Source organism: Platalea leucorodia, assembly GCF_965183815.1.
Source record: "Platalea leucorodia genome assembly, chromosome: 14".
NCBI lineage: Eukaryota > Metazoa > Chordata > Aves > Pelecaniformes > Threskiornithidae > Platalea > Platalea leucorodia.
This window is the reverse complement of record NC_138836.1, coordinates 3,014,748-3,039,915: the sequence shown is the minus strand read 5'-3', so window position 1 is coordinate 3,039,915 and position 25,168 is coordinate 3,014,748. Positions and strand designations below refer to the sequence as shown.

The following is a 25,168-nucleotide window of genomic DNA, read 5'->3' as shown; positions in this document are numbered from 1 at the left end:
TTCCTGCAAGCGCGTGTGCTCGCACTGCTGCCGAAGGGGGGATCCAAGTATTTCCAAGTATTTCATCTGGGGGCTGACCTTGTGCCTGTGGGTCTCGAAGGGGAGCTGCACTGCGTGATTCGCCCCGACTCCTGAGCCCCAGGGCGCAGAGCAGCTCACGGCGCGGCCTTCTGCCAGCCCTGGCTTCACGGTCAGGGCATCAGAAACTCTTTGCAGCAAGTATGTAAAATTCTCTTTGCGCCTCTGGTGCAAATCTCTTTGAAGACAGCTATACATCAAATATAGCCTTATGTTACCTCTAAATCCCTTCTATATATTTTTATAGGACTTGATGATCCTTATGGGTCCCTTCCAACTCGAGGTATTCTATGATTCTATGATATATGTAATTTATATATTATTTATATAGTGTGTAAATATCCAAGTAACCATTATCCAGAGGCAGACAATGTTTGCACAGGAAAATGTTGTTTAAATACCGCAGTCCCGCAGAATCTCACGTGTTGGATTAAATCTCGACCCACACTCGTTTGTGCCCGTCGCGGGAGGGCTTTTTCCTCGTCCTGCAGGCAAGAGGTGAGGAGTGAAGGGCAGAGGCTCAGCTGCTCTAACTGTGAATGTTTTGACCTCTGACAGTCTGGGTTTTTTTTAATCACAGCCTTTTCTAAGCATAGGCTGTGCAGTATAACACGCCATATAAAATCTCTGATAGATACAGAGCTAGATTTGTGATGCAGTTACTGGTATTTCATTAACCTTTATCTTGACAAGTGGAAATAACACGCTGTGATTCAGGGTAAATTTTTCACTTGCAGAGAAAAATGGTGCCAAAAGAAAGCAAATGGGCTAGAAATTAATAAATACAAATCTTGACAGCAAAAATCAACTTCCAGCTGGACTTGGCCCTTTGTGCGTGTCTCAGATGCGTTGGGCTGTTGTGACGATGCTCTGCGGGGGTATGCAACCGCTGACCCGCCGAAACCCCAGGGAAAACCATTTCTAGCAGGGCCTGAGCTAAATACAGCCTCTCTCAGACTGCAGACTTGCCAGTGGCCGGCAGAGTCCCCCAGAGGAGACGACAGAGCTGGTGAGTAATAAGGAAAACTGATGTTTTTCCAAGTCGAAACCAGCCTGACTCACCACTATTTTGTTTCTTTTATTGTTATTTGTATTGCTCTGATGCCAGACAGCAGATCTCAGTTATTGAGCCCAGGGTTTTATCACCATATAACAGGAGAAAGTGCCCTCTGAAATGCTTCCAAACTAAATCAGTAGGAGGGGAAAAAGCAAAAGCAAAGCCGCTTGCTCATTGCTGCCCTGTAATTCGGGGCTGAAAACCTCCAATGCTCTGCTCCTAACTAAGCACCTTCACTCACCCACGGTGGCATATTTTCCAGCTGGCCTTGCCTTGCTCTAAGCTTAGGTTTATAAATAGTCAATACCATCTAGTTTTCCAAATAAGAGATCTGCTTAGAGCGCGCGTTCCCGGACCCTCGTGCTCCGGGGAGCACTCGCTGCCGGCAGGGGCTGCTCATATCAGCAGCTTTTTCTATCACGATGCTGATCTGAGGCCACAGGAGAGCAAAACATGCCATCAGAAAATGAGCAGGAGAAGGCAGATAGAGCGCGGGTATGGCAGAGGCCACCCCTGCCCCATTCGCTCCGGCTGTGCCGTCCTCCAGCGAGTGGCACAGCCCGGTACAACCAGCTCCTGCTCCTCTTCTAGATGAAGTCAGGATCTATCCTGGGCAGGGCTGCCATGGAAAATGTCTCTCTGGAGCTGGTATCTTCCAGGGATAACGTCTCTCTCGGGCCAGTATTTAGCACAGGATAAGATTCCTGCTGTTTGTGACCAAGCCTCTTGAGGCTTTCGCGACACCCTGGGTGTTGCTGGTGCAGGGAGCAGTCATACCCACCATCGTATCTGCAAAGCAGAAGATACGCATCTATCCCTTGAAAGCCATGATCCTTACCCTGAGGAGTTTAATAAAATATAAGGGCCTGGATCCGGTAACATCAATGGAAGCAGAATTATTCCCAGATCCAGAGAGAGAAGTACAAACGAAGAGAGCCTAGATGTCAAAGAGACAAAAGCTGGCTGGGAGATCAATGCAGAAAAGCTCTGCGAAAGGTCTGGGGTTTAATGAGAGATGAGTAGGATGGGACTTGGCATAGATAAAAGCTATTAGGAACAGCAGAGAAGAACACGAGATGCAGATAGTGAGAGGAGACAGAGAACAGCTGGAAGAGGAGGCTGGGAGGAAAGCAGGTAAGGGGGGGTGAATTTTGGCTTGTGTGCACCAGTGAAACAGCTACAGCCGCTGCAAGGCCTGGCCTGGGAAAAGGCAAAGTTTATAGAGGAGCCGTGCAGAAAGCAAAGCTGCTCAGCAGCGGTAGGGGCACAGAAGTGGTGGTGACCCTCGAGGACGGGCATCCCTGCGGTGGGCGCAGGGCTGCTCCCAGGCTCTGCGCTGCCCAAGTGTTGGAGGCAGCTTCTCCATTTTTTGGGTTTTGTTCTTTGTTTTTTGGGTTTTTTGGGGTTTTTTGTTTTGGTTTGTTTGTTTGTTTGTTTGTTTTTTTAAAGCAGAGCCCCGAGGGGTTCAGCAGCGGCAGCTCTAACTTTTGCCCAAAGCTCCCCAGGGCCTCTGTGTGCCAAGTGCCACCTCTGTGACAGCGAGTCGGGCTTGCCGTGGCAGAGGTGTCGGTGAAACTCCGCTGACCCACAGCCACCGAGGACGGGGTCTCCCAGGCTGGCACCGCACCCACCCGAAACCGGCCGCGTGCCTTCACCACCCAACGGCAGGCGGGCAGAGGGGCGAAGGGTCGTTCAAACCGATCTCGGCTCGCATCTTGGCTTGGGAAGACACGCCTGGCATTTTTGTCAGCGGTGTCTCTTGAAATAAATCATCAGCCGTTCTGGAGAACCGTGCCTGCGTATTAGCACAATTATTGCTTTCTTCCAGCCTCGGCTGTGTAAAAATGCATTGCTTCTCTTTATGAGAAATTCTCATCTCTTTCTGTCAGTCACCTTGTCTCAGTGGGGAAAAAATTCCCCAAGCCCCGTCATATCAGAAAATGAGAAAATTATCAATATCTAAAGTGTATGCGAAAAATACGAGCTCTTTCTCCATTTGGGAGAATGGATCTTGGTTGTAAAGTCTTCTAAATGTTAGCAGCTTCTCAGACATTCAAAAATGTTAATGATCCTAGGGTACTAAAATAGCTTGCCATAGAGTTCTCCATACGAAAAATACTGTCTTGCCCTCTGCAGCCATCTAGAAGACTCTATCATAGATGAATGGTCCTATACATCGCTTTATGTATTCAGAAAGCAGAGTCAGGATGAGTATATTCATGCAGACACAACAGGCTCTGATGATTGCCTGCGTATCTGGAGTTAGGATCGAGCTTCACTGCCTGAGATCAGCTTAATAAATACTATCAGCTTCCTCCCACCGAGCATAGGAATAGAAAAAATCTGTCGATAGCTGTAGCTTTGAATAGGATTCCTTGAGTAAAGTAAACCTCGCTACTTCAGGTTTCTGCTGGTTTGGTTACGCTGCCTCGGGGAGAGAGGAGGGACTCGGGAGGTGACAGCCCCAAGCCCCACAGCTGAGCCAGCTGGGAGGCGGAGGGGGTCCCTGCCAGCCCCAGGAATGCCCCCCATCACCGGGGGGGCTGAGCCAGTCCCGGGGTCCTCTTTGCCCTGAAGAGCAGCCGCTGACCCTACCCGCTGCCCTTCCAGGGGGAAGGTGGGTGTGTGGGTAAGTGGGCTCAGCCTCCTGTCCTCCTCTCCTAGAGCCATACACAGATCCCCGTGCTGTCCGGGGACTTGTGCTGTTATTGCCTTCAAAACAGTTGATTTTGGAGTCGGGTCCCCATGGGAAACCTGGGAGAAGCTCCTTCCTCCCTCAGGCTGTCCGCAGACTCCAGCAGACCTCACCTCCTTCGGCTGCACGCACCTCCTGTCCCCGTGCTTTGGGCTGGGACCCACAAATGTGCACCTCCAGAGGCTCCAGCACAGCCCGAAGCAGCCAAGGCTGCTGCGTGCCACAAGACCGGAGGTCTGAATCACATCCCCAGGCATGCTGAAGAGTGGTTTAATTCGGATCTAAACCTTATTAATGCTGCCCGGAATCGCAGGTTTGAGTCTTGGCACCTGTGAAGCTGGCTGGCTCGGGGCATGAGCGAAGGAACGTGGAGGAACTTGCTGCTTCTACGGCACTCCTGTGGTAGGACTCTCAATTAGATTTGAATCTGTTCTGCTTTTTTCCTTTTCAAATATCTGTCCCTTTTGCTTTTATGAGCCATCAATTGTTTTATTTCCCTGTCAGATTAGTTTGTTCCTCTCACGGTAGCTTTGGGCTTTTGCAGCTGAATGGGACCCAGGAGACCTCAGCATCAGGACTGAAGACACAGTACAACACAAAAAGGGCAGCTGGTCCCCAGCAGACACCACAAACCACTTAAAATGTCTTTTGTTTATTAGCTATTGTTCGGTTAAATATAGTACCTGTAGCCTGAACAATAGGCGGTGGCAGAGTACGTGCTTTGCGCGTTTACGGGCGATTACCGAGCACCGAGGTGAGGCTTTAACGCAGAAGGCCAGAGGCAGAGTACAGCAAATTTGCCTAGAAAGCCCTGGCAATGCCATTATAACCGGCCCATTAGCAGAGCTACCAAGGAGACTACATAAATGATGTTTATTGCATTTCTGCGAGCCCACAGTGGGGAAGTTTATTTATGCAATTTCGCACAGGGAAAGGTGGATGTCGGCAGGGCTTCGGGCTCCGGAGCCACGGGACGGTAGATGGAGCTGTGGGAGTGCTGCTCCAGGAGAGAGGTCCAGGGCACCCCGGGTGGGCCACCCACGCTGGCCTCCTCTTCCTCCCACACCAAGGTGCCCTGGGCCCCCAGGAGAGGCTTCCTAACCTTCTTTGAACCAGGTAGGTTACTTCTGGGATGCTTTTGCTGGAGGCAGGGATCCCGCTGCCCTGCTTGCAGATCGATCCCCCCTGACCTGCTGGGACCCCGGTCCCATCCCGGCTGGGCGTTGCGTTGTGCCCGCGCTGCTCTTCAGCTGCCTACGGCCAAGAAACGGGGCGTTTTCAGGCACTTCAGCAAGTGCTTTCTCAAAACTTTTTGGTGGGACTCCAAAGGGAGTTACTGTTTGCATGGATCAGTCCACAGCTTTTTAGATGCTCCAACTGAATGAAATGTGAACTTTTTTTTTCATTAATTTCCTTAGTTCTGAAGCTGAACTGAGTTTTCTGATCTAATTATCCCTCCCCTCCCAAACAAATATAATGGCTTTGAAAAATTGCCCATACTTTTATACACCCGCCATCTGGATTTGGTAAAAATTTTGAAACTTTTTAAACGCTACTTGCGGTCTGGAGGAAGGGAGGGTGATATTTAGTAGATGATCTTTGCCCTCATTTTTAAGAAAAAACCCAAACCATCAATTCTGCTGCTGGCAATTGAAAAAGCAGTTAGGCTGAACTCTCTTTTAAGTGAACAAACACTTATGGATCTATTTATACCTGCCCTGAAGCAGACTACCGTAGGTGGAAAAGCTGTAATTATTTCCTTTCCCTGCTTTCCACTGTCCTACAAAGATCTCCTGGAGCAGCTTGTTAACAAGTCACCACTGTACATGGTGAAATTAAAATCGAGCCCATATTAACAACCAAACCAATTTGACTAAAAATAACCCAAACTAGCTGTAACGAAGGTGAGACAAGCTTGAGGGCTGCTAGGAGACAGCTTTTGTTGCTTAGCCCCATCTATCTAAGAAGGCTGAGAATTACAAATGATGAGCATGGCTGGCAGTTGAGGGGGACGGGGACCCGATCAGTAGCGATGGGGAGATGCAACAACATATTTTTTCCTGTGTTCTTTTCGCCATCAGTGCACGTTTTCAATTTAATTCCCCTCGCTAAAGAGTCCCTCTCCTACTTTTCTGCCTCCCCCTTCTCCCTCGGTTTATTTCTCCGAGCAGATGATCTCCTCCGCTCACCACCCAGGTTAACTCTAGTTTCAGTATCAAAGATCATTTAAGCTGAAAATAGCTTTTACTGAGTCCATGTAACAACCCAGGAGTGTCTGGTCACCAGATAGGATCTCCAGCTGCCTCTCAGACGGCGTGGCGGAGGGTTATCTGCGTTCCGGTACTCGCAGTACCGTGGCCACAAGCCATTATGCTTCATAGCAATTCAGGAGGGTCACGGACTCGATTACAGCCGATTATGGACCAGGTGGGAGGAGCTGTTGAAACTGGGGGAAAAAATATTAATTAACATTCAGCAGGGTAGCCTGTTCTGTAAAGAGATTTTTAATTTTTGTGGAATGGAAAAGGATTTTTTTTTTTTAAGTGATCATAAATTTTTATCGTTCTGTGTTGCTACAGATTATTAGGAAATGGCTAGTGGTAATATTTACTATTGCCTTCTGGGGTACAGAGTCCAAATTACTCAGTTATGAAAATAAGCCCTGTACTGTTTAGAAGTGTGAAATGTTGCCCTTCAGTTCCAAGTAAGAAGTAATGATGCTTCTGGAGCAAGAGGATGGATGTGCTATAAACCCGCTGCTATGAACTCCTGCCTCCCTCGCAGCACAAGGGAACGGCACCTGCGAATTGCCAACAGCCGGCGCGTCTGCAGCAGCCTGAAGAGTTAGATGTGCTCGGTGTTTTAGTGACCCCCTAAAGGTATAAAAGCATCTTTACTTTGGGAAGATTACGCATATAGGGCAGACTGGCGGAGGGAAGGGACAACGAATTGGCCAGGGGGAGGGCTGTAACGAGTCCCTAAGGAGAGAGTCCTAGTAGAGATTTCAAAATCCTCACTACACTTAAAAAATAAATAGACTGTCTTGATAGCAGGAGATGCAAAAAAGGTAGCAATTCAGTGAAGTTTTACTACAATATATTTTGGAAGATTTGCCAGATGGCTGGCAGCAAGACTTTTAAACTCTGACTTTTTTTCCGAGCCAGCCGTATTATCATCCATCAGACAGTCACTTTGGACTGACATTGCAGAGCACGGCTGTCTCCTTCACGTTTGCCTTGCTCCTGTTTATTTCTAGCTGATTTATTTATATCTGGAACTGATACAAGTGGCACGATTTCTTTGTTTCATTAAAAGATTCCTTGATCTAAACTTTAAAAGATTTGTCTTCAGAGAGATCAAAGTCAACCAAGTGTGTGTATGGCATCCCTGAGTTCTTCTGATATCCCAGTCTTCAGGTAAATCTGGAAAATACATTTTGTTGCAGAGTAGTAGACTGGGGTGCCTAGGTTAAAGTAGAGCTGGCCGTTGCATTCTTGGGTACTAATACACACCTCTGGTCCAAGCTTCTTAATTATTATTTTCTAAGAGGTGAAACAATGTTGACAGAGCTTGCGCTGTCAAATGTAAGTCAAGGCAAAACCCAGCGCCAACTGCAAGCATGGAAAATTACATCCCACTGCCCAGCAACTCACAGTCAAGCAAGTAAAATACGATTTGCACAGCCGAGCGGAGGCATTGTCAGGGTGCTAACCTAGGAGCCAAGCACTCCTAAACCCCGTCTGTCACGACCTGTTGCTTACTGCTGGGAAAATTGCATACAGCCAGTTCTCTAAAAGAGGCTATTAACTCTGGGTACCTTATTTATTAATTTTAGGGTGTGAATCTCCACGTCCCCTGATTTCTAGACCCGCGGTGGCATGCTGTGACCAGGACAAAGCTGTCTCATTCCTTTTTATCGCTGGAGGGACAGTGGAAGCCGTTTCTCCCCAGCTTTGCTCAATTACTCCAAGAATTAGCAGGTCTCGAGCGCCCATGTCGAGCCCTGCTGCCTGTTACCTGCCAGCGCCATCGAAAGGACAGGCTGTTTGCAGGCGCTTTGAAGACGTAAAGCTGTGTAGAATTGCTGAGTGTTATTGTGGATGGTTGGAGTATGTCCTGGATATGAATCATCTTGCTCTTTCTGACCTACTGTCCTAATTGAGAGTCATTTATTCTTTAGACGCTCGTCACTGTCTGGGCCATACCTTTTCACAATGAAGCAGCAGCCTGGAGCTGCAAGTGTTTGTCCCGCTCCCTCATTACGTGACAAATTAGAGGAGATTTAGTAAACTGACGTGCTGAATCACGGATCCTCCCCAAACGTGACCCCAAATCCCTGCCCCTTTGTTTTGCTGTTTTCTGTGGCAGGGTCAGGCCAGGACATGGCTTTCCCGTCGGCTATGTGAATTTTACTGCTGTGAATGTTCCAGTAAAATCAAAGGCCTTAGAAAAGGGATTCTGTGGAAGCTTTTTTTGTCAGTGCCCTTACACTCATTAGTTATAGTTTAGAGCACAAGCCTCGGGGCAGGCACTGTCGCTCCTGTTTGATTGCATGGGTGCTACTGCTCCTTCAAAAACCTCCATCGCCTTGCAGATCAGCAAGGAGAGATGTTTCTGCCTTGTTTCTCCAGCATGTTTAAGAAGCATACTCTTCCCTGACCATCTTGTATCTTCTATTTATTAAAGGGGGGATTGATTGCCTGCTCCGAGACCCCCGTGGTGACAGTCTGCCTGGTCACGTCCCTTTGAGGAATCCGAGGGCTTATCTTCACTGCAGCATTAGCTCAGGCTTTCAGGCGAGGTCCCCTGCCTCCCTGCTCTCCCCACCTTCCTCCCAGCAGCTAACGGTAAATTGCAGCTGAGCGACCCACCACTTGCTGTAGATGAAAGGTTTAAATGCTGGAGTCGCTTGCATGACTGCTGCGGTGCAGACGGCCGCGCATATTGCTCCGTGCTGCAAATCCCCCGGTGTCTCCCCCAAGTCTTCCCGGTGATGCTCTTCCTTGTCATCGCGGCACGTCCCTGACTCAGCTGAATCGGGGACATGAACGCTTCTGCTGTCCCCAGCTGGATGTCACTCGGACAGGCTGGCGTCAAACATTTAGCAAGAGCGATCTGGATAGGAACACTGAGCTTGAACGTCTGGTCTTCCCCCTTTGGAAACACACTTCTTGCAATGTAAGTGAGAGAGGTCTGTCAAACGCAGCCTGGGCTGGGAGTACCAGACAACCCCACCCCGGCTGGGGAAGCCTTGGAGATTTTTATGTCTCTCGCTGCTACCTTTGAAGGGTTCAGACAGTCTTTTTTTTCTCTCAGAATGTGTTGCTTTCTTCACCATTGGAGACTCCTTTTTTTTTTCATTATGTCTTTTAAACGTACCTCTATTTTGCAAAGGTACAGCGTTTGTGTGGATCACCAGAGCCTTAATTCTGGCCAGATTCTGACCCAGCTCTGGATCAGCTCTGAATTCCACATTCACCCCTCCATACCATATTTATGGTGGCTTTTTACGATCAATTTTATTCTGTTATCGTGGGGGTTCATTTGTCTCTGGAAATACATTCTGCCTGAGTTTCCCTTTACTCTGCGGAAGGAAGTACTTGGGGAAAAGTTGATCCAACTTGGAAGAGAACTTCTAGGTAAGAGCTGCCCGGTCTCCTGGTGTGGGGGAACAATTGCACTATTATCTCTCTGCAGTTGGAGATAAATGAGATTTATCCTCTTTGGGGCAAGGCTGGTATGATTTATTACCAGACAATAAAAGTTAAAATTCCTGGTAAGGAGCAAGGTTGGGCTGTGCGGCGACAAGTGCTTCTGGAGAACCTGACACGTGTGCCAAAGTTACTCTTCATTTCTGAGTTATTACTTGATATGAAACAAGTCCCACGTATAAAGGAAACAAATTTCAGCCTCTTCCCTACTTGATTTTCAACAGCTATTCATGAAATACTTCAGTCAGCAAGAAAGGAGATGTTCATAGCTAGCTGGAAACTAAACCAAGCTCTGCCACTTCCATGACTGGTTTCACTCCCAGATCCTCCAGCTCAGGGCTGGCATCTTCTGCAAATCCTTGTGGGTGGCACTGCTGGTTAGTAATTGCTGTTCTCCCAATTATTTAGGTCACGGCCCTTCTTCTGCTCCTTTTCACTACCGGAGTGACAGAGTCGGAACAGAGATTACCCAAAGGCACAAGTGCTGGTTTGTCGTACTGCCACAGTCAGCTAAATTTGAGCTCTCTGCCCAGTATCCATGGCTCAGTTCACCTCGGGTCTCCAGCGTTCCTTCTTAAAATTGCCCTTCTCCCACTTACATTTCAAAAACTGAAAATTGTTCTGTTTTTAAGGATAGTCACACAGTTACACCTCCAAATGGAGTTTTGTGATACAAGGCCATTTTCAAGAAAAAAAAAGGTTTCCGTTTAAAACACTTGGGGCTGTGTTTTCTTGCTCGTTTTTGCAGGTGCTTTTATTAAAAGAGTCTGCTATGCGCAGTGTCAGGTATGTATGCAGCTTCAGATTTGACTGAAATGAAATTGTGAGAATTTATGGGAAAGCGTTTTGTGAGAAAACATTCGCAGCTATGTAGCCTTAGAAACTAGAGAGTTAGAGTTGGAGCTCGGAGAGTGGCGATGAATATGGAGAGCCGGGAGTTGGAATAATCACAAGGGAGGCAACTGCACCAGCCAGGATGAAAGATGAGAGTTTCGGCAGAAAATTGATCAAGATAACGAAGCGGGGGGAAGACGTCTTGTGACAGCAGCTGGATTTGTAGCATCTAGCCTCAAATAGGAGCGTGAAACATAAGTTTGCTTGGAGGGGAGAAAAATCAATCAGAAGATTTCACATAGGATTGTGAGACTATAGAAAGCTCCAAGACGCCCTGGAACGCTGCACCATTTACCCTAATCGGAGGGTGAGTCAGCACTCAATTATGTTCAGGCAATTTTATATTCAGTTTTCCACGCGTTGGCGACAAAGCAATTTAGATAATATGGTCATCTAGCAGAATCACCTTCTTTACAAATCTGAGTTACATTAGCTACAATAAAAAGTATGTCACTCTGAGTGCTCATTTTCCAGCGTATAAGATAATCATCATGTGGGATCAAGAAGAAATCTCTTCTTCCCATTGCCAAACTCCAGGTAATTGTGCAAGATGGCTGTTTTATCCCTTCTTCCGAGGTTGTTAGTTATGGCTGCTCTTGAGACTAGACAGATGCACCGCTGCCTGCAGATACTGGCTGAAGTCTTGCGCATTAATAATAGCGCATGAGATAATAGCTCCTACTGGTTTGTGTATTCAAGAGAAAACATTCTGTTACAATGAAGTGGGTTATATATATGCAGGTACGCGAGGATTGCTCAGTCTGTCCATCACATGGTGGAGACCTGTGACCTGTGAAATAGAAGAATCTGCGTTCTCTCCCCGCTGCTGCTTTATTGGCACGTCCCAAGAGTACCGTCCTGCGAGATTTCAAGGTGTGGCTCCAGGTTTACACAGCCTTTTGCCAGCAGTTCAGGAAAGATGTTATGCTAATCTGACCTTTTGCTTAATCTTTTAAGGCACGTAACATGTTATTTTGGAGCAATTATACCTTTAGGAATCAGAAGTTGGAGAGGAAATGAGTGATTTACTACACTTTGAATCAATGATTTAAACTGAACGATCATTTCGATGCCAGTGACAGATTCAGTCTTCCATGAACTACTCCTTACGTGAACAGGATACCTGAACTGTGTTAAAAACGGGATGCACAAACTGCGTTAAAATCCACTTTGTATGTCTCAGGAGCAAACACACAGCTTGAATCTTCATTCGCCTCCTTTATTCCTGTCGCCATGACTCGATGGACTTTAATAAGAGTTGAATAAGGGCCAGATCTGGAGCGCAGCAAACTCGAAGAGAAATTTCCATTGGCTTTTATTTCCATGGGTCAAACCTTCAGCTGTCATAAGCTGGCATCTTTCCACTCAACTAGCTCTTCGTGCCTGCACAAATACAGAGGCACCAGGTTTCTGTTCATCCGAAAAGAAGCACCCTTGGTTTTTGAAGATAGTTTTCAATGATCTTCCTCTCATAAGAATGATTTTCAGACTGAAAATCAAGACACTGACATTTGAACTCATTTTACTTTGGAGTCACCATCATTCACGTTGTCACAGCTTGACAGCACAGTAGGTTAACTTGGCGCTTCTCAAATTAATGCTCTCAGACCCAGTATCCGTGCCTGTAACCTTTGGCTTTCCTAAACGTGATATTCTGCGTGTCATCTAGTAGTCACTAACTAAACTCTCAAAGTCCTGAGCAAGTACTGGGCTCTGCATAAAACACCGTTACTGAGAGGAACGGTGCTGCAGAAAGGCACAAGAAGCACAGTCAATGGCCACCCGCTCCAGCAAAATCGATTGCTTATCACCTGAAAGCTTCAAATGTGGCTGGTTGCCTACTGGGCTGTGTTGTTCCTGGTTGCTCTAAATTCTTAGTCAAGAACCAGGTGAGATCTTCTAGGGATGTTAAAATTATATTTCGTTCTGGATTTTGTTGCAAAAATCGAGGCATCTTCCAATTGCTTCTTTATGATAAATTGACGATGTGGGAAACACTGGCACAAGAAGTAATCCTTCCAGCTGTTTAAAAAGCAGCTTTCTGTCTCTAAAACTGTTTATGAATCATTGTTTGGAACAAGCATAGTAAAGCATTTGAAGCTGATTAACTAGGAAGCTACATGGCTATCAGCTAGGACAGTCCTAACCTCGTAATTTTATCTATTAGCAGATACTGTGGAACTAACTGACATTAAACTGGCAGAATCCCAGCGCAAAGGTGAACTCGAGGAAAAAAATATATTGGATTTTAATAAAACTCTCCTCAAAGGTCAACCTCTCTAAGGTATAAAAAAATCAATCTTTTCCCTTCCTTCTTCTTTAGCCCATTTATTCATAGCTATAGAAAATTCTGATACTCATTAAGTATTTCCCATTTTCTCCCCCACTCCCACTCTTATTACAGTATCTATCCACCTGTGGCCATTATTTTTCTCAGCATTTTTATTTGGATTCCTTACTCCTCATTTCACTCTTTTTACCTGGCCTTCTCGGGATCCGTACCCCATTCTCAACATGTCACCTATCAGGCTCCTCTTCAAGAACAGATCCTGCCTCGTACCAGCTTCAGGACAAAAAAACTTTTCACTTATCCTTGAAGGTGGCTGAAACTTTGGGAAGGGCAAAGCTTTGGTGCAAAGTCTGTATTGAAGTATGTCAGGTTTCTCCTGTTTTTATTTTTACTTTTTACCCAGGAGCTGCCTCCTGTGCCTTGCTCCGGACTCCAGTAACTTTTGCCAAGTAAGCTGTAACATTCGTGGCATGCCACTTAGGAGAGACTGATGTCCTTCTAAGCTCTAAGGTCCTGCACATCAGTCCCCTTTACTGACATTGGCCCAGCAAAATAATATTTTTTTTCTTTTTTTTTTAAAGAAGAGTCACTACTGCCTAAGAAGGTACCAGCTTAGAAGGGTTTTTTTCAGAGTGTACTGACTGCACAAAGCTGTAGATACCCAGACCTGGAAACTCCTTCTCGATCCTCGGCATACAAGCTCCAGCTCTTGATAGCCAAGTTTCGAAACTCCTAGCATCACCGTAGCCACCAACCTCATACACTGTAACAGCAGAGGGACCTCGGTGGCTGGTGCTCGGCTTTGCCCGCCCCGCTGAGCTGTGGGGGCCAGGCCAGCCCCGGAGCATCTCAGGAGGATCGGTACCCGGGCTTTCTGGGCTTCCAGGATGGGGTGCGGGACGCTGGGCTGTCCTCACAACCACAGCCCCTCACTGCTGTACCCCCTGTCCTCCATCCTCCCCCTTTTACCACAATATTTCCCTCCTTCCACTTCAAAGGCTATTTCTCCCCCTCTGTGGCAGGATTAACTGTACCCCTGTCAAGACCGATAGACGTTTATCTAACCGCCAGGTCCTCCTCCCCCCAGCCCTTCCCTGCATGCTCCCACATCCCCAGGACACTAATCCTATTCCTCGGAATTCCTCAGCCCCCTGCGCTACAGAGGAACAAGCCCGGGCACAGCCTGGGTTGCCGTGGAGCCAGGCAGCAGTTCGCAGCAAGTCGCTGCCTGTGGCTGTTTGCCCTGGGGGTAAGAGCCTGCGAAGAAGAGTTACGGCACGCGCATCCCGCCATAGGTGCGCTTCACTTGGCGCAGAAAGCTGCACGCGGCAGCCGCTCCTGAGCGGAGGTAACCCTTTGCCCCCGGCGCGTAATCGGAGGCGAACTTGGGGCTCTCCTAGAAGATGGCCTGGCTGGGACAACAGCCCATGAACCTCTCCGTTTTGGCTGAATTCTGTTCTTGGTTATTCTTCACTCCATCAAAACGCCGTTACATACAAGCAAATTTTGTGGTCCCCATCTAAAAAAATCTTTGTGGTCAGAGAGGCTCCTGAAGCTGGGCAACATCTGATAGGTACACGCACCCTCTGTCATCTGCATTTATGGAAAAACCACTGCTTAAGCGGGTAAAGTGAAATGTGAGAGAAGCTACGCTGCATTCCAAAATCATTGTTAAGATATATGCTGGAGAGCAGCCAGGCTTGGTTGCTCGCACTGATAGATGATGGGGAAAAGGAACACACCTTAAAATCAGCAAATGGATAAAACTGGGCTAGAGAGAGATGAACACAATGGGAAAAGCTTTTGATTTTTTCAAAATCAAAGCCCAGGCTCCCACGCTAAAAGGAGAATTGTGTTCCTAAATAGGAAAATGTTAAAAAAGAGACTGTACTATATTCGGGAATGTACGTTACAAAGCTTTATGTCCACTGTCAGGGTAAATCTTACATATTCTCTAAGGAACAGCAACATTGATTCAGTAGAGGAGATGAAAAGGACAAAGATGGGTGGTGGAAATTCTGAGCCTGGCTTTCTACTGCTCTTAAGTTCTTGTCCATGTTGACACAGATTAGTAAAAATGTTCTTAGATATTTTTAATTCCTTTAAGCAACTTTTAAGATTAATAAACTGTAGTTTGGTTTTAGATATTGTCTTGATCCATAAATAATAGTGCTTTAGATTTTAAAAGAGTGCTATCAATTATTTTAGGAACCAAGTTTAGATTGCTTTAGCAGAAAAAAGAATGTCCCTTTGTAGAGACTACGAGGTCTTGCAGAGATGTAGGTCTTCGAGAATGCAGAGATCTTGGCTCTAGAGATCAGGCTGCAGAGCCCCGGACTGCAGAAACTGTAGTTTGGTTTCTGGTGACAGCTGTCGTGCTGGCCAGCATCGCAGGATACGGCTACGAACAGGGGATGAGCTCAAAGCCCTTCTCGTTTAATACAGATTAAGAAAGTCTTCTTCCTTCTAATCTCACTCCTGCCTCCCTCCCATGCGCTGCAATACTTCTGTCGATTTGCCCTGCTGGGGAGAAAAATGGTCAAGGTTTGTCAGGAAAGACAGGAATAGGTATTTTTTCTTTTCTTTTAAGATTAATCTTTCAGTTGAATAGAATTGGCAACATGAGTAAAATTTTGCTGCTGGAGTTGTTGTTTTGTATTGATTGCATTTTTAAAGATTTTTCTAGCAGGGAGAGGTAGACATTTTGTTATTGCTGTGTATTAATCAAAAGGACTGAAAAATACTGCAGGCCCTATCCTGACCTCTTTGGGGATCCAGAAGCCAGTTGAGGTTTTAAGCATACCAGTGATCCTGGATTAGACTCCAGTTTTAGGTGTTGATAATTTAACACTACTACAGTTTGGCCACCTACTTCTGGCGTGTTGCATGTGGACGACGTAATGATCGCTGCAGTTTAAAAGTCAGAATTTTCTTTTCACACAAACGAGGATAAATCGAAACTTTCCTTGGACCACTAGAAGCAGGCTTGATTCTTGCTGACCCGGAGAGGTTATTCTTAGGGCAATCACCTGTCTTTAACATTTTACATCGAATTTGTTCAATAGCATGCAATTGTAGCATTGACTGCATTAGAAGCTTCCTTTACATAAGCCACAGAAAAGTACATCACCATTTTTACAGCTTTAAAGGCTCCCACAGCTGCCTTGATTATAAATGTATTAGCTCTGTACACTTAAGTCAGTTCCTAATGCTTCTCATGTAGTGTTAAAGCCATTTAAAAGAAAGTCTCTGCTTTTACAACCTTTCATTTTTTTTTTAGCAGCCCAGCAGCACGGTTATTCGGTTTGTAAAGCTCCTTACGAAATCTCACCTGAAAACACTGATCTTCGGAGTTGTGCCGTTTTTCCCACTTCAAAGGGAAATCTGCTGCTGCCGCTCCCCCAGCCAGCGCAGCACGGAGCGCCGTAACGCGCTGAACTCTTCGCCGACACAACTGATCTTATCTGCCGATTTGTTCAGCGTTTGTTGTACCAGGCAGATTTCAAAGTTCTAATTTAAAAAAAAAAACACCTGTATTTGTCTTTTCACCTTATGTGTTTCGGTAGTCATTTCACATTGTTTCTTAAGTTTTGTGGTAAAAGTAACGGCAACTTGTTCAAAACAAAAAAAAATCCAAGATGCTTATTTGGATTCCCGGCTGTGCTACAGCAATTCTCAGCAGTCTCCCAGTTGCCAGTGCTTATAATTTTATAATCGTCATACTTTAGTTTTCACTTTGGGGTGCACAGTGGTAACATATCACCCAATTTTCATTGAAGGCCCATGCAACCCTTTATGGTTAAAAACGAATGAAAAATAGGAGGAAAAATCGTACTATTTTGAGTCTGAATTAAGATTTTCAAGTTGTTTGCAATATCGCAATCCCAGTAGCATCAACATGGAGATATCTGAATAAAAACTATGTGTTTTACAATGAATTAGGCCTTCCAGCAGGCATTTTCAGCTATGGAAAATCCCAAACACTACCCTGGCTATCTTCCTTTCCGTAACATTTCGGTTTTCAGGCTCCCGCCTCCCACACAGTCTCTATATAGTCTAAGCTCCAAAGGGTTAAAGTCCTGGCATTTCTTCCGACTGGCATTTCCAAATCTCTCCTGGGGCCCATGCTGCGTTTATGCCAAAATGCGTTACTATTATACAAACGCCGAGCAAGAGGGGGAGGAAAAAAAGAAAACCTCCACCGTTTGTCCTCCAAAACCCGGCCCTGCTCGCCGGTTTGAAGCTAACCGTACCAACCCCAACCCTAGTAACACCCGCAAGTGATATATAAGGAAGCTTCCAGTGCAGTCAATGCTAAAGAGGTAAAGCAGTGCTGTTTTAATGAGCTGAGGGCCCGGCTCTCCCGCCACCGGGCCTGGTTCTCATCCCTCACGCCTCTCGCTGCGGGAGGCTCGCAGGCTGCCCCGCTTCCCCCCGCCGCTGCCTCGGGATTCAGCCCTGCCCCGCGTTAAAACAAGGCCGGGCCGCCTTGTTCCCGACAGGCCCAAGCCGGGCTCGGCGGCACCGGCGCGGGGCGAGGGCGCTGCCCGGCCTCCCTCGGGCCGCTCCCGCCGGGCGCTGAGGCGGCGGCGGCGCCCCCCCTCCCCCCCCCCCCCGCGGTAACTTTTTTTCCCCCCAAAACCGGGGTTTGACGTCTTCCTCCTCGATACCGAGGTGACCAATCAGGCGGCTACGGCGGCGGGCGGGCAGCCAATCGGTCAGCGTTGCTACCTGGGGGGAGTATTTTTAGCCGCGGCGGGGAGAGGGGGGGGCTGTGGGGGCCCGCGGGGCGCCGCTCCGCGCCCCTCCCGTCAGGGGCCTCGCCGGCCGAGCCCCGCCGGGGTGGCAGCCCGACCCCTCGCCCGGAGCGGCGGGGGCCGTGTGGTGCCCTCGCTGCCCCCCCACGCGCGCTGCCGGCCCCCGCGGAGCCGCCGTCGCCGCTGCCGAGCTCCCCGCGGGCGGTCGCCGCCCGCCCCCCATCCCGCGCCGCAGCGGCGGTCATGGGAGATGTAGTTCAGCGCAGGCCCCCTCCCCTCCCTTCCCCTTCCCTGCGGAGATGAGGGGCGCGAGGGCAGGGTTTGACGTAGGCAGTGACGCAACGGTGTTGTGAGGTGAGGAGCGGGCTGACGTAGAGAGCGGCCCCTCCACTCCGGGGTGGGGGGAGGGCGGGCGGCGCAGGGCCCTGCGCGAGGCAGGGGCGGGGCCTGGCGCGCGGTGGGCGGGGCCAGGTCGGCCGCTGGCCGGCGGAGGGCGGGGCTGGTGGGCGTGGCCGGGCGGGGGGGCGGGGCGAGGGAGGCGATATAGAGGGGCGCGGCGGGCGGCGGGGCACGAGCAGAAGGAGCCCGGCTGCGGCGGCGGAGCGCGCCCGTCGTGGGGGTGTGAGCAGCGCAGCCCTCCCCCCCTTTCCCTCCCCCCCCTTTTTTTTTCCAACCCTCCCCCCTCCCTTTTTTTTTTTTTTTTCTCTCTTTCCTTTCCCCTCCCATCCTCGCCGAGGGAGCCGGCTCTCGGAGATGGGGGTCGGGTGCTGAGCCCCCCCCGCCCTCACACCCCCGCCGGGATTGTTTGCACTACCCCCCGCACACCCACCCGGGTGAGTACGGCTCGCTGGGGGCGGGGGGACGGCCCGGGGCTGGGCGCCGGGCGGGGGGGGCCCAGGCCGAAGGCAGGCGCTGAGGCGGGGGGCTGAGGCAGCCGCCGTCCGGCCCCGGCCGTGAGGCGAGCGAGGGGCTGAGGCGGCCACCGCCCGGCCTCTGAGGCGGGCGCGGCCCCGGCCGCCGTGACGGGGCGGGGGGGGGTGGGGGGGCTGAGGCAGCCGCCGCCCGGCCCCGGCCGCTGAGGCGGGGGTGCCGAGGCGGGCAGGGCCCGGCCGTGAGGCGGGCGGCCCGGGGTGCCGAGGCGGTCACGACCCCGCGGTGACGGGGGCTGAGGCGGGCACGGCCCCGCGGGGAGGGGAAGGGCCGGGGCGCCGTGGGGAGCCGGCGGCAGCCCCTCCGAGAGGGGGCCGGGGCAGAGGGCACGGCCCGGGGAGCCGGGCTGCCCCGGGGTCCCTCCCGAGGCGGTCCCTGGACGCGCTCAGGCTGGGAGGGGTGAGCGTTGCCGGCTGACTAAGAGCTGCCGCCTGCGCTGGGCCTCTCCGGGCAGCGCTGGCGGCGTCCTGCGGGACCCTGCCCCGGCGGGGGGGGAGAGGGCTGCCGCCGGGCCCGGGGTGCCGGCCTGCGCGCTGGGGAGAGGGGCCTCGACCCCCCCCCCCCCCACAGTCATCTGCCTTCCTCTTCTTCATTTTCTTTCTTAACGGGCTCAGAAAATGCTCTTCCTCCTCCTCCTCCTGCCGTTGCCGGCGCTCGCAGGGCTGTGAGCAGAAACCTAATGAGACCCGACCGCCTGGTTATGTAACGGCCCGGGGCGCTGCTGGCGGGGCTCGGGTCCCTGAGGCAGCCTGGCCTCCTGAAACGGGGGGGGAAGCTTGAAATGGTCAAGCTGATTTTGTTTGATCAGCTGCTTGTACCACCCGTCAGTTTTGGGGCTTAGAAAAATTTATAGCGTCTGCCCGGTGCGCCTTTGAAAGGATCATTTTCTTCCTAAAGGACATGGAGGAAGGGAAACAAAACAGATGGATTAATAAATCATTTTTAAATGCCCCTTTTAACCACCCAATCAGCTTTTCTGTACTGATTGTGTCCCTTTTGTAAATATCTTCTGTTTGCCCTTGATCTTTTCCTTATCCCCACCCAGTGCTGATCCAGCAAACGTTTAAAGGTCGCCTTATCGTACAAGCTTTCAAACTATTCCCATACCATGTTGGGGAGAACACGAGTGGCTTGGAAATAGGGTTCCAGACTTTAAAAGGAGATTATTTGGAGCAAGAAATAAAAAAGCATTGTATTCATATTGTTAAAGGATTTTGAATACTGACTTTGATTTCTCTAATCTTTAATGACAGCTGCACTAAATTTTGTTCCTAGTGATGCAGTGCAGAAAAGCACACTGTTAATTGAAATTCTCGTTGGGCGTTTAACTTGAGCCAAGAAATACATATTTTGTTTCACTGGAACTTTTTGAACAAAGGTGTCTCCTGTGGATGAGTGCCTTTATGCGAAGGTACTGCAGAATTTTCATTAGCAGTACTATTGTGCTAATACTTGATTCTTGTTCCTTCTTTAACTTTTAGATAGGTAATTTCTCTTTTGTCCTTTGTGAAGGAGTGGCAACCATATTTTTATATTAAATATAAAATGGAGTCATGCAGAAGGAGAAAAGCAATCATTTTTGAGGCTGTCAAAAGCCCCGTTGGCTCTAGTAACTTTTTGAAATCTGGACTATAGACAACGCAGTATATGAATTTAGTATATATTAATATATTGCATCTGATCATATGGAATAATTTGTAGAAAGGGAAAAATTTGTGAATTAATTTATTGTGATAATTTCACAGTCATTGCCACCCTTATGACAGAAGGTACATGCATCTGTTTTGTATGCATTGACTGCATTATCATTTTAGCTATTCTGAGGAAGAATTGTTGCATATGTACAGCGGACATTTTCTCTTCAGTTAGCACAATTTCGCCAGCGCACAGTTTATGCGGATGATTTGCTTGGACCTAAAATACATGTTGCATAATTTTAGTTATTTGTGTGAAATCTTCTAAAGCAACTGTTAACATTTTTATAATTCTGTAGCTTACAGTGCAACCATTATGTTTGCAAACTTCAAAATGATAAATGACCCTTGGACTAAGACCTTTCAAGCTAAACTAATAGTCTGGTGCTAAATTTTGCAGCTGAATACTATAAATCATTCAAATACGGGTTGGTAATTGAACCCTTGACAGGCCTGGCAGTCTGTGATGTCTTAAAAATTATCCGTGCTGCTTTGTGAATAACTGAACGGCAAGCTCGTGTGATTTCTGAAATGCCCCATGCTGTATATGTAAACACATGCCTGGTGCATCTTCTGCAGTATTGTTTGTAAGTCGTACTGAATGTAGCTGACATCCTCGCCTTCCGCAGGCATGAACATAAATAGTTTGATGCACATTTTTTGACTTAAAAAGAAACCCATTTTATGCACAAAGTGAAGCTAAAAGAATAGGCCTTGGAGCTTGGTCTTACGCTTTCCTTATTTGGATGTGTTTGCTTTTGTTTTTTCTTAAAGGAACAAGAGCACTCAAGGTGAAGGATAATAATCAACTAGGATCAGCACTTTGAATGAAATTTTGTCTCCCTGTGGCATCTTGAACACTTTCTTCTTCGGGTTTTGAAACAGACTTATAACGTTGTGGCATAGCAGCTATGCAGCTTGAAATCCAAGTAGCACTCAATTTTATTATTTCATATTTGTACAATAAGCTTCCCAGACGACGTGTCAACATTTTTGGTGAAGAGCTTGAAAGACTTCTTAAGAAGAAGTATGAAGGGCACTGGTATCCAGAAAAGCCATACAAAGGATCAGGGTTTAGATGTATACATATAGGGGAGAAAGTGGACCCGGTCATAGAACAAGCATCCAAAGAGAGTGGTTTGGACATTGATGATGTTCGTGGCAACTTGCCTCAGGATCTTAGTGTTTGGATTGACCCGTTTGAGGTTTCATACCAAATCGGTGAAAAGGGACCAGTGAAAGTGCTTTATGTGGATGATAATGAAAATGGATGTGAGTTGGATAAGGAAATCAAGAACAGCTTTAACCCAGAGGCCCAGGTGTTCATGCCAATTAGTGACCCAGCATCTTCAGTGTCTAGTTCTCCTTCTCCTCCCTTTGGTCACTCTGCTGCTGTGAGCCCAACTTTCATGCCCCGCTCCACTCAGCCTTTAACCTTCACCACTGCCACATTTGCTGCCACCAAGTTTGGCTCGACCAAAATGAAGAATAGCGGCCGTAGCAACAAGGTCGCCCGCACCTCTCCCACCAACCTTGGCTTGAATGTCAATGACCTGTTGAAGCAGAAAGCCCTCTCCTCCTCCATGCACTCTCTCTACGGGCTTGGCTTAGGCAGTCAGCAGCAGCAGCAGCAGCAACAACAGCAGAAGACTTCTGCCCTTTCTCCTAACGCAAAGGAGTTCATTTTCCCCAACATGCAGGGTCAAGGTAGTACCAGTAGCATCTTTCCTGGTGACAGCCCCCTTAACCTCAGTCCTCTCCAGTACAGTAATGCCTTTGACATGTTTGCAGCCTATGGAGGTCTAAATGAGAAGTCTTTTGTGGATGGCTTGAATTTTAGTTTAAACAACATGCAGTATTCTAACCAGCAGTTCCAGCCGGTTATGGCTAACTAAGAATAAAACGGAAGTGAAATACAAGTAAATACTATTGTACAAGTTAAAATGCACGTACCCAAGGGTGTATCTTTTTTTCCACCTCTTGAGATTTTTTTTAAGGCTTGTAGTATGAATACATTCGAGCTTGGTTAGATAAATACAACATGCATCATTTTTTCATTTGCCAACCAAGCACAAAATTATTTTATACTGACTGTACATTACAAAAATATACTCTCAAAATATGGCCTCTTACAGTATTTAAGATATAGCAAGGACGTGGCTGATTTTTTTCATGTGTGTATATATATATGTGCACCAACATATATGTATATATATATTAAAAAATTGGCACTAATAGGTGGGTTTATTGGTCTTTTTCTAATTGTATAATTTAATTTAGTACAAAGTTTGTAAAATATCAGAGTATATATATTGTTTCTACAACATGGTATTGCATTTATATCTTTTTACTACAGTGATCTGTGACAGCTGCAGCAGCTTCATGTTGTATTTTTTTTACTGAAATTGTAAGATATCCATCTTAAAGACATCAATTCTAAAAAAAATAAAAAGTTGTGTACAGAATATTCCTTAGTGGTGGAATTAAAATGTACGAAATATTTGCTTTTTTCAAAAGAAACACAAATTGTATTTTCTGTTAAAAGTTTAAAGATTTTTGCTATATATTATGGAAGAAAATGTAATCGTAAATATTAATTTTGTACCTACATTGTGCAATACTTGAAAAAAGGTATAAAAGTATTTTGAGTCAGTGTCTTACATGTTAAGAGGGACTGAAATAGTTTATATTAAGTTTGTATTAAAATTCTTTAAAATTAATCGACTGTCGTGGTCTGTGTTTTTCCTGTTCTGCTGGAGATGGGAGCGCCGCGTTTATTGTGTTGTCAGTGCTAATGATGCAAAAAAGTCTGACTCAGTGCCTCACAAAGGAGCGCTGGAAAGGGTTGCTGTATCGATGCACCGCGATAATGGCTTGCTGTACCTACAATACTACTGACAAAGCACGGAGCCCGCTTAGGTACTCGCCTACGATTATTTGAGCAAACTTTGCTTGTTTTCCATAACCGGAGCTCACTGAAGTCGGGAGGTAATTTTATTTTTTTTTTCCCCTTGAGAGTTAAGACCATAAGCTGTGTGAACGTTGAGTCGTTGTGTGATATGATGTATCCAGAAGAGACTCAGGTGGTTCAATGAAATTCACTTTCCGTGCCATCGGGACGGATTTGAACTATTCTCTGGAGAGGTCCTAGCCCCGCGCGTCCGCGTGCTCTTTCTGTATTGGGGATTAACAGCTCAGAAACTAGACTGAATAAAAGTGCTCATTTCCAGTTTGCTAAACTCATTGTAAACTTTCATTTGGTATGCTCTATTAAAAAGAGAAACGTAACGCAGCTACAATGTGACATTCTAAGGTTTTTATTTTAGTGGATTTTACCGATTTTAACTTAATAGATTCTCAAAATGTGAATGTGCGTGGGAGGAGAAAGAATTCAGAGGCTGACAAAACAACTCAGCTTTTCCAGGGCTATTTTGAAGTTGCATCCCTTACTCTTTTCCGTTTCTTCGGCAAAAGTGTTCCTTGCTAACGGGCATTGTCGAGGGAAAGAGAAACTTGATGCTTTAAGCTGTAAATCTAACAAACGTCAACTTATTTTCCATGGCAGTTCCAGTTGTACGAAGAGAAGATAGATGCTAAGTGGAAAGTCCTTGGGCTCGTGATGATGAGCGCTGAGCTGTGGAAGGAGCGCAGGTTTAAAATCATCTGATTTTTAGTATTCTGAAACTGGATTTTGAGACTGAAGATCAGTCTTGTCCTACGTGATGCACTTGCTTTTACAAAAGGTGTAAATTCCACGTGCGCGCACGCCCCCGGTTTGGTGCGAGCAGAGTTTTGGTGGAAATGGCCTAGCGCGGTAAGGACGGGGCTGTTCTTCCACACCGGTGTGAGATCTCTGCTGTGGACGGGGCGGAGGTGGAGGCTGACAATGGCACCGGTTTCTAACGCCGCGACAACCGGTTCAAAAGCAATAATGGAGCGAATGGTTTTTTAGGCGTTCATCCGTCTGTATTTACCTGGCTCCTCCTTACTGAGTTTGCCATCTGGTTTATCTTTCCACTAACGGTGCATCAGTGGACAGAACCGTACTTAAAAGTGCTTCATTTGGTATCTAATTTTAAGTGGGTGATTTTGCTCTAAAAAGGAATTAGAAAAAAAAATATGGGCTCAATTACTGAAGAATGGAGGATGTTAGCTCTATGTATTGTTTCTATTTTATGCCCAGACTTTAAGACTTACTACAAGTTTAGTATTCACAATACAACAATAATACCTAGACTGCCTAGAAGGCTGAGCAACTTTAACAGTGGAGACTACTCTAGGTGTGCTGCAATATTTCTGTTCCCGTGGTTTAAACTGAGATCGTTTGTCTTAAAGGTCACGGAGCTTATCCTCTCCCCAGGCTGATTTGTTCGCTTCCACCGTAACCAGCTCTGCGTATGAAGACCAGTGGTTTGCAGCAAGGAGGAATCTCTGGAAACAAGGTTGTTTTTTGCAGCACCTTTTAACAGAAAGATTTTAATAAGGCGGGTTTGTTTATGGTGCTTTGCAAGGCCGCAATCTGTGGAGAGAGCTTTCTCAAAGAATGCCGATGGGAAGATTTTTACTGTTTTCTCTTGCTCCCTATAGAAATTAAAGATGTGTGCTTTCTGTTCCGTCTACTTCACCCCTTTATTTATCTTTTGCTAAAGTTTGGTGCTGAATTTGTTAAACATTTACCCTGCAACGTTCTGTTCTAAATGAGTGCCAAGCCAATCTCTGGTTTAATTTGCACGCACCCAGCATTCTGCTCTCGAGCCGTGCTGTCAGGTAAGCGCATTTGCTCTGAGAGAAAGGACCTAAAAAGGAGCAAAGGGGGAAAAGGAAGCATTTGCTCAGTTGTGCAAGGTCTTTTGTATTTTCTCTTGAGAACATGCAATTTACTTCCTTAAAATTGCCGGTGTAAGTTAAACCTCGGAAGATGTCTTTAATTTACAGTGAAGAAAAGGGTAAAACCCTAAGTACGCGCCCCCCTCGACGCTGCTTAGTGCATCCCCTCTCTTCGCTCAGAGCCCCCACCCAAGCACAAGTGAGAAGCACTTTCATCTGTAAGGCTCACTCAATT

The 25,168-nt window shown here is 47.3% G+C and overlaps 1 protein-coding gene across 2 annotated transcripts; it reads left to right on the top strand.

Moving 5' to 3' along the window:
- Positions 1–18,176: 18,176 nt before the first annotated feature.
- Positions 18,177–22,826, top strand: TOB1 (transducer of ERBB2, 1). Of its 2 annotated transcripts, none has more exons than XM_082326810.1 (2): positions 18,177–18,315; positions 20,881–22,826. In XM_082326810.1, the coding sequence occupies exon 2, from the start codon at positions 21,018–21,020 to the stop codon at positions 21,999–22,001; it is 984 nt and encodes a 327-aa protein (XP_082182936.1). In that variant the 5' UTR covers positions 18,177–18,315; positions 20,881–21,017; the 3' UTR covers positions 22,002–22,826. The 2 variants fall into 2 exon arrangements, with proteins under 2 accessions (XP_082182936.1, XP_082182937.1); XM_082326811.1 differs by lacking the exon at positions 18,177–18,315 and adding an exon at positions 19,116–19,823.
- Positions 22,827–25,168: the final 2,342 nt, after the last annotated feature.

Excerpts from the sequence above, each read along its gene's own strand:
- TOB1 (XM_082326810.1), top strand. The coding sequence starts at position 21,018 with ATGCAGCTTGAAATCCAAGTAGCACTCAATTTTATTATTTCATATTTG.